The sequence below is a fragment of the Tiliqua scincoides genome, chromosome 5, assembly GCF_035046505.1.
Source record: "Tiliqua scincoides isolate rTilSci1 chromosome 5, rTilSci1.hap2, whole genome shotgun sequence".
Lineage (NCBI taxonomy): Eukaryota > Metazoa > Chordata > Lepidosauria > Squamata > Scincidae > Tiliqua > Tiliqua scincoides.
Genome location: NC_089825.1, coordinates 105,737,435 through 105,749,845, shown reverse-complemented (window position 1 = coordinate 105,749,845; position 12,411 = coordinate 105,737,435). Strand labels below are relative to the sequence as shown.

At 43.7% G+C, this 12,411-nt stretch overlaps 2 protein-coding genes across 2 annotated transcripts; both read left to right on the top strand.

Moving 5' to 3' along the window:
* The first annotated feature begins 499 nt into the window (after nucleotides 1-499).
* On the top strand, nucleotides 500-1,417 carry LOC136652922 (olfactory receptor 14A16-like). The gene has a single exon (XM_066629845.1). It carries the CDS (start codon nucleotides 500-502, stop codon nucleotides 1,415-1,417), a length of 918 nt encoding a protein of 305 aa, XP_066485942.1.
* A 9,765-nt stretch (nucleotides 1,418-11,182) lies between these two features.
* Nucleotides 11,183-12,100, top strand: LOC136652921 (olfactory receptor 14A16-like). The gene has a single exon (XM_066629844.1). The coding sequence runs from the start codon at nucleotides 11,183-11,185 to the stop codon at nucleotides 12,098-12,100; it is 918 nt and encodes a 305-aa protein (XP_066485941.1).
* The last annotated feature ends 311 nt before the right edge of the window (nucleotides 12,101-12,411 follow it).

Sequence of the window (12,411 nt, the reverse complement as noted above, 5' to 3'; positions counted from 1 at the left end):
CCTGAACCACTAAACCAGTGGTTCCCAAACTGTGGGTCGGGATGTACTGATGGGTTATAACCTGATTTTTTGTGGATCACCAAAGAGTGATGGAAATATCAGATAAGTAATTGCCTCAAGCCCTGAGGCTATTCAAAAATCAGATACTGTAGCTGCTAATGAACCTGCAAAGAGCTCAGCTATTGCCGTTCAAATATAGCACGTGTAAATATAGGGAGATAAAGGTTTTGAGAGTCTAAATAAGTAAAATATTATTGTACTTCTTTCTAGATCTCCTTTTCTTAAAGTCTGGTAAACCTTGGTGTGTCCTGATAGAGTATCATTTTAAAAAGTGGGTCCCAGTGCTAAAAAGTTTGGGAAACATTGCACGATACCACCACTACCTGCCCTGAACTTTTGCTCATTACAGCACTCCAAAATGAAGTGACTAGGCAGTTTACTAAGAACTGTCTTTGTGTTTCATTCCACAGGTATCGCCCTACTTATTCATGAGAAAATAATGGATAATCAGACATCAGTGGCTGAGTTTCTGCTCTTGGAATTTTCAAAAGTCAGAGAACTGCAAATTCTCCACTTCTTTATATTCCTGGTGTTGTATCTGGCAGCTGCAATGGGGAATCTTCTCGTTGTCTCTGCAGTAGCCTTTGACCATCACCTGCACACACCCATGTACTTCTTCTTGATGAACCTGGCCATCCTAGACCTTGGCACTGTTTCAGTCATTATGCCCAAATCTATGGTCAATTCCCTCTTGAAGACCAGACTCATCACTTATTCAGGATGCGTTGCTCAAACCTTCTTGTTTATCTTCTTTGCAGGATCTGATTTCTTTGTCCTTACAGTGATGGCCTATGATCGGTATGTCGCTATTTGCAATCCTTTGCAATATGAACTTATAATGAACAGAAATGCCTGCGTGCAAATGATTGCTAGTGTATGGGTCAGTGGTCTTCTCTATGGATTGCTGCATGCTGGTGGCACTTTTGCCACCCCTTTCTGCTCCAACACTGTCAATCAGTTCTTCTGTGAAATCCCACCTTTACTTGAGGTCTCTTGCTCCAAACAATATCACCCGGAAATGTTTGTTATCCTCATAAGTATTCTCATTGTATCAGGCTGCTTCATCTTTGTCATCATAACTTATATTCAGATCTTTATGGCAGTGTTGAGAATCCCTTCTGTGCATGGAAGGAGAAAAGCCTTCTCAACTTGCCTTCCCCATTTCATTGTCTTTTCCACATTTGTGTTAACATCTTTCACTTCTCACCTCAGGCCAACCTCTGTTAAGCCTTCATACATAGATTTTGTATTTACAATCATGTACTCCACAGTCCCTCCCATACTGAATCCAGTTGTCTACAGCATGAGAAACAAAGACATCAAGGTGGCCCTCTCCAAATTATTCCATCTAAATTAGTCACCCAAGAATACTTTCTATGTGTGTTATCTTTATATGTGCATTCACTGTATCCCTAGTTACCTATTTTTTAAATAAGAAAAAGAAAATGGGTATATTGTTTGGGTTGGAGTAAATCTGACTCCCCCACCACAACCTCAGACTAGGGCAAGCTTTAACCCATTTCTGCCAGGCCCACAGGTGTACACATTTTGTCCCTGTTGTACATATGCAATGTAGGGCAGAAGTGGTTAAGCCAACTGGACCAATTGCTTCCAGTATAGCTGCACTCCTAAGGGGGCTCTGCACTAGGGTTAAAGATTAATATTTTTACTAAATCATTTCACAGTCACAAAGCAAATGGTTTTGTAACTCTTTTTCAAAGGTAATCTACATTTTTTTTTGTTTCTAGCTTACGTGTATGCAATTTTATATTATCGTAGATACTCGCCTATAGTACGTGAAATTTTTGCCAAGTAATCAAGCTTAAATTATCACTTTGCCTTATCTCCGGGTCAATCAGAGGGCAAAGCCTTTCAACACTGATAAGTTTCATTTCTCAAGTGGCAGACAGGCGCCAGGTTTCTCAAGCGGCAGGCAGGCACAGCTCCTTAGAAGCAATTTGTTAACCTTTTATTCTCCTTCCTTCTGCTGCAGCCTGGATGCAGCAGAAGCAGGTCTGTTTTTTGAAACACCAGGATGGGAATCCTCCTTTCCATCTGAAGCAGGCTACAGTTCAGTGCACCCTTACTTAAAATAACACCCAAGGAAAGCAGTGGGCAGACTTCTGAGTAAAAAGGGTTGCAAATATATGCAACTGCATCTCTCTGCTGTGAACTGAATTGCATACTCCCAGTTAAGTGTTATGGGTTGTATGTTGTACGTAGAGCTTCTGGCTTAACACACCAGACACCTTAAAGGTGGATTTGATTCCTGGTTCTCCTGCAGTGGTTCCCAACCTTTTTCACTTGCATATCCCTTGGCAGCCCATTTCCATAAATTGTACCCTTCATATTAGCAAAATGTTTGTAATTGATAATACAAGCCCTCATCTCCTCCAAATGAAAGCCCAGACTTCATGTATTCATCACAGTGCTTTCTCTTTTTATCTGTTTGAAGAAAAGACTCTGCCTTTGCACTGTTTTGCACCAGAAGTGTGCTGAGAAATTCTGGGTGATTGATCACTTTCCATATTATGTTTCAGCTTTTTTACTGTGCTGATTTTCAATCACTGGTTCATACATGAATTGATGACCAAAAACTAGCTATTGGTGGGGCTTTCACAGCGAACTAGCTACCTCCCTTCCTGCCTTGCTGATCCTTGCAAGGCATTCCTGTCTTGCAAGGCATTCTGGAGCATGACCTGCCTTTTTCTGCCATTATTCCATTCTTTTTCAAGTACCACTAAAGGTCCTGTTGAGTGTCCCTGGGACACTCATGTACCTTTTTCATGTACATTCATGTACTCATTCATGTACCTGGGAGTACATGAATACCAGGTTGGGAACCACTGTTTTACTGGTATGTTGTTTATAGTGCACTTACTCTGATAGTGCTTACAAAAAGGTGATGAAGACCAGAATTTAAAAAGAATAAAAATGTATCTTATGATCTTTTACTATGTTTTTAATAAATTAGAGACTATAGTTCTTAGGTAACAATTAGTGGTGGGTTATTTTTCAGGATCTGGTCTTGAGTAAAATCAGACAAAACTATAGTCAGACAGCCCCCTAAGTTTAACCCCCAAATTATCAAAGGGTCATAGAAAATTCCATGATTGTTGGCTCAAAACCTGCCCTTGACTTATCTGTGGGATGGACTTATAGGCAGGTGTCTGTGGTAATATGTGCTGGGATCCATTTGGCCCATTAACTCATATGCACTTTTTAGCACATATTTTTATTGCTTTCCCTTCTACCATAGAGATATAAAGTCTCTGCTACATTTTATGTATACCTACAGACAGTGCTTTTTTTTTGTAAAAAAATAGGTGCAGGAACTCACAACTTTTTATTTATTTATTTATTTATTTATTTTTAAACCATTTTTTATACATGCGCACGTGCACGCACGCACGCGCACACACACACACACACACACACACACACACACACACACACACACGTCCATCCCGTGTGAGATCCCTGGTAGCAAAAGCACTCCTGCCACAGCTGGAGTGAATCACCCCATTTTTTTTTAGGTGGGGAGGTGCTCCATTGGGCTATAGGAAACTCTCTCCATTGGGCTATAGGAAAGCCTATACAGTAGTTAAAGTGTTCAGAACAAATATATAAGGTCTTCAGCCCAGCTGGTGGCCATCAGTGCCTCAAGTGTTAGTTCCAAACACTTTGAACTTAAGACCTCTGGTGGCTCAGTGGTTAAATTATAGATCTATGGAGCTGGAGGCCTGGGATTCAAATCCCACTGAGGAATATTTTTTTTTTTTTTTAAAGGTGGGAAGGTGTTCCATGGCTGCAAAATATAAAGGTTGGTTGCTAGTTGCCAAAAGGGGGGCCAGTTGAGGCTGCAAAACTCCTCAAAGTTCAGTCCCAGGCAGGCTCTTTTTTTAACTTTTTTTTTTTTTTAAGTCCCAGGTAGGACTTAACCCACAGCCTCCAGCAGGGGGCTCACTCCAGGAGCTTAACTGTGGGTTAAGTCCTAACTGGAACTTAAAAAAAAAAAAAAAAAAAAAAAAAGTTAAAAAAAGAGCCTGCCTGGGACTGAATTTTGAGGAGTTTTGCAGCCTCAACTGGCCCCCCTTTTGGCAACTAGCAACCAACCTTTATATTTTGCAGCCATGGAGCACCTTCCCACCTTAAAAAAAAAAAAAAAATTATTCCTCAGTGGGATTTGAACCCCAAGCCTCTGGCTCCAAAAACCTATAATTTAACCACTGAGCCACCAGAAGTCTTAGATTCAAAGTGTTTGGAACTAATACTTGAGGCACTGATAGCCACCAGCTGGGCTGAAGACCTTATATATTAGTTCTGAACACTTTGACAACAGGTTTTCCTATAGCCTAATGGAGAGAGTGCTGGGCTGTGGAGCACAAGGTTGGAGGTTCAAATCCCTCCCTAGCCAGCAGCGCAGAGCGGGGTGGTGCAGGAAGGGGGAAAAAAGTGGGGGTAAGGAGAAGGGAAAAAAAGGGGGCGGGGTGGTGCAGGCAAGGGGGGAAAAAGGTGGGGGCCGAGAGGAGGGGGAAAAAAAAGGTGCGGGAATGCCGTTCCATTACAAAAAAAACCCTGCCTATAGACCATGGCTGTGAACCTGGGGTTCCAGAAAAAAAATGTTTCCAATTCAGCTCCATAGCTCCTAAGGCCAGTCCTGCCTCAGACGTTGATAACTCTCTAATCAAGAATTATCAAAAGGAGATATTTCATGCCTCATTTCTACATTCTTACCTATTGCAACACTCAAACGGCTCTTACTGAAGTCTACTGATGGAATCCTCTTCATGAAGAAGATGGTTTTGAATGCAACCCAATGTAAAGCTGAACATGGTTTTGAAAATGTTGATGGTCTCCCCACTGGTGTAGCTAGGGGGGGAGCCGTACACTAAGTTTTGCAGGGAGCCTCTCTGCAGCTTGCAAGCAGCCCCCTCCCCCTTCCTTTGGGAGCCATTTGCGTCCATTTTGCCCCCCCACCCAAATGGCTCCAAAGGGAGGGGGAGGGGCCGCTTGTACGCTGCAGGGAGGTTCCCTGGAAAACCTAGTGTGCCACCCCCCCTCAAACTATGCCAGTGGGTCTCTCCTACTGTTTGAAACCAGTTGTAGTTAAAAAAAATGTAGAAGAGAATTTCAGAGAATATTCACAAAAACAAAGCTAAGGTGGAAAAAAAATCATGGTTTATTTTGAAGTTGGCTACGGATTTTACTTTGTTTTTTATTGAGAAGAAATGTTTTCGAACCCATGCCTGGCTGTTATTAAAAACAGAATGTCCCAAACATAAGATAGCAGAAATAAATGGTTGCTGTTTCCAGACTTTGGACAGAAAAATGTCATGGTGAACATGACTGATAAGAACATAAGAACATAAGAACAGCCCCACTGGATCAGGCCATAGGCCCATCTAGTCCAGCTTCCTGTATCTTACAGCGGCCCACCAAATGCCCCAGGGAGCACCCCAGATAACCAAAGACCTCATCCTGGTGCCCTCCCTTGCATCTGGCAATCTGACATAGCCCATTTCTAAAATCAGGAGGTTGCGCATACACATCATGGCTTGTAACCTGTAATGAATTTTTCCTCTAGAAACTTGTCCAATCCCCTTTTAAAGGCATCCAGGCCAGATGCCGTCACCACATCCTGTGGCAAGGAGTTCCACAGACCAACCACACGCTGGGTAAAGAAATATTTTCTCTTGTCTGTTCTAACTCTCCCAACACTCAATTTTAGTGGATGTCCCCCTGATGTTTTGGGTGTCGTGCTTATTCTGCCAACCTGTGAAGAATACAGCAAATGCCTCATTACCCACAGATTCAGGACCTGTGGTTTTGACTAACTGCGGGTTCTGAACCCATGTGGTCCAGCTGGAGGCTGGAAATGGGGCATTTGGTGGGCCACTGAGAGATACAGGAAACTGGACTAGATGGGCCAATGGCCTGATCCAGCAGGGCTGTTCTCATTTTCTCAACTGTAACCTCCGTGTTGCCCACAGCAACCTTTGAGTGATAATCGCACAAACAAGAGATTCTTGCAAATGAAGATTGTTGTACAGTGTTGCAGAGTTGGCAACAGGAAAGTAAGAGGATCTGAAAATGTTAAGTCCTGTTGGGTCACCTATTCATGGAGTGCCATTTCGTTCTTTCTCCCTAAAATATCATTTACTAAGGGTCCAATATTAAAGTTTCTCAGCACTGGCACTGAGCTCCAGCCCTGGCACTGCGTGTCGCAAACATGCTGTATGGCATGTCTGTGGCACATGGAGTGGAGGGGCTGCTGATGCTGGGCCAGTGCCATTCAGCATGGACCATCAGCGCTGTGTGGAGGGCCAGTTGGTGCTCTAGCAGCTCTGGCTGGCAGTAAGACTTTTTGGGGAGGTGGGGAGTGGGTGGTATAGGTCTGAGAAGGGTGGGGCGGGGGAGCAGGAGGGGGATGGGATCTGTTGGGCCTTTCTACATGGGGGATGTTGGGCCTTTCTACATGACACTGAGGGTGCAATCCTAACCTTGCATTAGGCTGGTGCAAGTCCCGTGGCACAACACAGCAGGAGTGGGAGGCTGGGCTGGGATCTGGCTCTTATGCTGGATCCCAAACCCCATTCCTGAGTAGCGTGGAGTGACTTCAAGCCGCTCCGCTCTCCTCAGACTTGTGCTACCTCAGGAGGTGCCACAAGTCCAAGGAGACCCATAGGGGCTGCAATGACTTACCCAGGGGTAAGGGAAGAGTTTCCCCTTATCTCTGGCTAAGCCACTTTGGCACCCTATCTCAAGCTGGATGTAGCGCAAGTCTCTTGGCCTGCCTGTTCCAGTGCAAGATAAGATTGTGAGTCTCTCAAGTCTGCGCCAGCAAAATAGCTGGTGCTGATTTGAGAAGCTCCATTGTAGGGCTTGGGGCTTTTCCTGGGGGATGTTCCATTCCCCCAAGGAGATTCCTGCAAGCTTCCTGGTGTCCGTTGAATACAGAGGTAGCCGTTTTGGTGCCGCTGCTCCAACGTGTGCTGGGAAGCTCAGAACTGGGCTGCCTGAAAGGAAATTTAACATTCTCATCTAGGTCAGATTCCTCTTGGTGGGTTCTCTCCTTTCCTCTGCTTAGCTGGTAAGTGAGTTCCTTATATGGGACCCTAAATATATGTTAAAAATGGGATGATTGAGGCACCTTAAAACCTCAGTTCAATGATGACTCTGTGGGTGTGTGTTGTTATAAGTTCTTATGTTATTTTCACTTTCTCTTAACATGCATCCAGTCTCTGCTAGTACAATCAAGAAAATAAGTTTTTCTCTGTTGATCTTTCCTACTGAGTTTTGTTGTGCTCCTGAGACCACCTCTGAAGGATGCAAACTCCTCCCAACGGTGGTAATGTTTTGCAGCAAGTTAAGCCAGACTTTGCAATAACTTTGAAGAGAGAGAGAGAGAGAGAGAGAGAGAGAGAGAGAGAGAGAGAGAGAGAGACTGTGTCATGTCATGTTTTTTTCAGCTAATAAAAAAATGATCATGTCACTTGAAAAAGGACATGCATCAGAAGTTGGAAGCAATCTGCATGAGAGTAATTGGTAAGTCACTAATCTCCTTTCAACTTGATCAGCGGATTCCTTTGTTGTTTCTTTCCCTTACAAATCCATTGTATTTTTGTTTTGTTTTGAATTTCAGTTCCAGTTCCAGATGAAACTTGCCTCGAAACATAACTGAGCTGTAGGTGCGATTATTTGGAGGGTGAATTGAAACAACATGGTTGTAATATATGAACCAAATCTGAAGGATTAATGCCAAATCACGTGAATTCCATGTACTGCAACATGCAGTTTTTGCTAAGACGAGAACCAGCTCAGCCATGAGGCGTGTTGAACGCTGCACCTCCAAGAGCAAGCTGGGGAAGGCACTGAGACAGCAAACTTGCAGAGGATGTACTGTACACCATACCCTATGCCTGCCTGCAACCTCTGCCTGGCCTTCGATCCTCTTCTCATTCCCTTCTTGTCAAGTGAGCAGCGGAGAGTATGCTGTGATCAGAGAGGTTCTGCTCTCAGGATTCTCCCAGCTCAATCACTTTGCAAAATATAGCACCAGAATGGTATCAGGATACTAGACAGTGGCTGTGAATGCTTGAAGATGAGTGTTCAATGGTGGTGAGCAGCGTGTGTGAGTGAATACAGGTGGGGAGAACAGAATGCGAAGGTGGGCTCAGATGGTGGATTTCCATGGACCACCCCTGCTAGGGTATATCTTTTATTACTTTTGATCACATATTGGTCTGAGTGAACGTCACACACTGAATTGATTGACTCTAACTTCTATGTGCCATTTAACATTTAGATTTCCCCCCTCCAAATCATGTAACTCGTTATGTTAAATCATGAATCTCTAGGTTTACTCTGCTGCTACTTAACTGAACTTCAGGTAAGCCAGCTCTACTGCTGCTAACTCTATTCCTGATATAAACTCATTCTCTTTTTCATTTTCAAATCTGAACTTTATTATTTTTATTTTTCATTTTTTTCATTTTTTCTCTGACATAAAAGCTAATCGGAATCATGTCTTAAAGTAACTAATTAAACATAATATAAAGCTTCCATTAAAAACCACATGTGTTGATGGAAATGCTTTAATTTCCACATTACATCACATCTTGAATTGGGCTTTGAATGGTAAAATTTGAACAAAGGGAACACTTTACTAAGATCCAGATCAAATAAACTTATTAAGTCACAAAAATCAATGCTCTGGTTTAATCTAAATCAAAAATTCTTCAGATCTGAATACTTGCCTGCACATTTCTGTGGGTGGAAAAAAATCTTAGGCACAGCTATGAGTCTGGTCTTCTTCCAAAATCTTGACAGTATGGTTTTTCCATTACCCCTGACCCCCCAAATAAGACGCCAGGCTGAGGTTTTTTGGGTTGAACTAGGACCACTTTATTAACAACAACACAAAACAGCAGCAGGGCTAGATGGAACCAGGGGGCTAGCCCCCCAGCATGCGCTGTGCACAGCGCTAACGGGATTTCAATTAGAATTTCTATTCAGTGGAAAGTTCAGAAAGAGTTGTGAAAATAAAAAGCCCAGTTTTGTTAATCTCTACTGAAAATCACAGTAAGATGTGGTGAATTTCAATATGGAACTTGACACATCTGATAAAAATACTGTAGACAGACAGACAGACAGACAGACAGACATGTGTGTTCTGAGATTTCTTTGCATTGTGGTTAGATAAGTATTTTACCTTGTAGTCTGAGAAACAAGACTGCAATCCTACAGAATTAACATTCTTTAAATGAAACTATCTGAAATTATAGAAGGAATTTAACTGGGCACGAATTTGAAACAGTTTTCAGAGCCTTTCAATAGAAGCGACAGGGATGGTGTGTGGAGAACATAAGAACAGCCCCACTGGATCAGGCCATAGGCCCATCTAGTCCAGCTTCCTGTATCTCACAGCAGCCCACCAAATGCCCCAGGGAGCACACCAGATAACAAGAGACCTCATCCTGGTGCCCTCCCTTGCATCTGGCAATCTGACAAAACCCATTTCTAAAATCAGGAGGTTGCGCATACACATCATGGCTTGTACCCCGTAATGGATTTTTCCTCCAGAAACTTGTCCAATCCCCTTTTAAAGGCGTCCAGGCTAGACGCCATCACCACATCCTGTGGCAAGGAGTTCCACAGACCAACCACACGCTGAGTAAAGAAATATTTTCTTTTGTCTGTTCTAACTCTCCCAACACTCAATTTTAGTGGATGTCCCCTGGTTCTGGCATTATGTGAGAGTGTAAAGAGCATCTCCCTATCCACTCTGTCCATCCCCTGCATAATTTTGTATGTCTCAATCATGTCCCCCCTCAGGCGTCTCTTTTCTAGGCTGAAGAGGCCCAAACGCCATAGCCTTTCCTCATAAGGAAAGTGCCCCAGCCCAGTAATCATCTTAGTCGCTCTCTTTTGCACCTTTTCCATTTCCACTATGTCTTTTTTGAGATGCGGTGACCAGAACTGGACACAATACTCCAGGTGTGGCCTTACCATCGATTTGTACAACGGCATTATAATATTAGCCGTTTTGTTCTCAATACCCTTCCTAATGATCCCAAGCATAGAATTGGCCTTCTTCACTGCCGCTGCACATTGGGTCGACACTTTCATTGACCTGTCCACCACCACCCCAAGATCTCTCTCCCGATCTGTCACAGACAGCTCAGAACCCATCAGCCTATATCTAAAGTTTTGATTTTTTGCCCCAATGTGCATGAAAACAGGGGACAGGAGCCATCTACTATCTTGATACTCTTTCGTTCGCATTCCCTGCTGAACACAAGATAGAGCAATGATGTTCAACTGGTGGGCCGCAACACCATGATGTGCCGTGACTGGTCTGCAGATGTGCTGTGGGAGTTTGGGACAGGGCAATTTATTAGTAGAGCGATTGTGGATGTGAGCCTCCCACTGGCAGCACTGAGTGTATTGTTAATTGTTAGAAAACCGATGGTGTGTCCAGAACATTTAAGTGCCTCATACTGTGCCTTAAGCTGAAAAAGGATGAAAATCTAAAAAGAACAATTGAAAGCAAGTAGGTTAGGGATCCAATTCTATCCTCACCCTCCACTGATGTAGCCACGTCAAAAAGGCTGGGGGAGGAGCAATTGGGAAGCTTGGGAGAGGTAAGGGAAAATGGAGAGGGACCAGGGTGATGCAACCACCTCCCCCACATCCCATCTGAGGTCTAACAACTGGGGGCCCAATCCTATCCAACTTTCCAGCACCGGTGTAGCTGCAATGTAGTCCCAAGGTAAGGAAACAAATGTTCCCTTACCTTGAGGAGGCCTCTGTGATTGCCTCCACACCACAGGGTGCAGCACACACCCCATTGGCACAGCAGCACCGGCACTGGAAAATTCAATAGGATTTGGCCCGGTCCATTGTCGGGAGGCAGACCCAGCACGACCCTGCTAAGATCCCTCATGGACCCCCTTGAGCCACAGCCGCCCACAAGATGCTACATGACTCATAACACTGTCTTCACTGAACCTTCCTCGTTTGTTCAATAAATCGCTCCACAATGAGATGGACAGGCTATATATTTAACACTTATCCCTGTATTTCCCTCTGTATTTCCCTCTTTTTCAAGAGAAAAAGAATGGATAATCAAACGTCCGTGTCTGAGTTTCTGCTCCTGGAATTCTCATCTACCCGTGAACTGCAGATTCTCCACTTCGTTTTGTTCCTGGTATTGTACCTGGCAGCTATAACGGGGAACCTCCTCATCATCTCTGCAGTGGCCTTTGACCACCAGCTGCACACCCCCATGTACTTCTTCCTGATGAACCTGGCCTTGCAGGATCTTGGGCAAGTTTCAGTCATTATCCCCAAGTCCATGATCAATTCTCTCCTGAACACCAGGCACATCTCTTATTCCGAATGTGTCGCTCAGATCCTCTTGTTCCTCTTCTTTGTAGCATCAGATTTCTTTCTCCTTACAGTGATGGCCTACGATCGATATGTTGCCATTTGCAATCCATTGCAATATGAAATGATAATGAATAAGAGAGCTTGCCTGCAAATGACTGCTAGTGTGTGGTTCGCCGGACTTCTCTATGGAGTGTTGCACACCAGTGTCACTTTTGCAGCAACTTTCTGCTCCAATATGGTCAATCAGTTCTTCTGTGAAGTCCCCCAGTTACTGAAGCTGTACTGCTCTAAAGCCTACCAAGCTGAAATAATTGTCCTTGTCATAAGTCTTCTCGGGTCTTTAGGATGCTTTATTTTCACCATTGCAACGTATGTCATGATTTTTATGGCAGTGCTGAGAATCCCATCTGAGCAGGGAAGGAAAAAGGCCTTCTCAACTTGTCTTCCCCATCTCATTGTCTTCTCCACATTTATGTTTACATCTTCCATTGCTCATTTCAGCTCAGCCTTCAATACCCCTCCATATATGGATTTTGTACTTACCATAATGTATTCTATGGTTCCACCTCTGCTGAATCCATTTATCTACAGCATGAGAAACAAAGACATCAAAGTGGCCCTCTCCAAACTATTAGGTGTGAGTTAATCCTCCAAGAGTGCTGTCTAGATTTTCATTTTTAAGTGAGTTCATTGTGCTCTTGGTTATCTATTATTTTCTATGGGAAAGAAACAAGATACAATTGGGCATTTGACTGAGGATAAGGTCACCTACACCCCCCCCACCTCTCCCAACTTCAAACATTGATTCTCCCTCCATGCTACTCAACTTCATGCCATCATCTGTACATGGTTATGTTCCATTCACCTTCTGCTTTTGACAAGGCTGATGCCAAGGGAGCATTAAATTCAAAAGCATTGACTTAGAGACAAAGTTTGCCTTCTCAGAATTGACTCCCA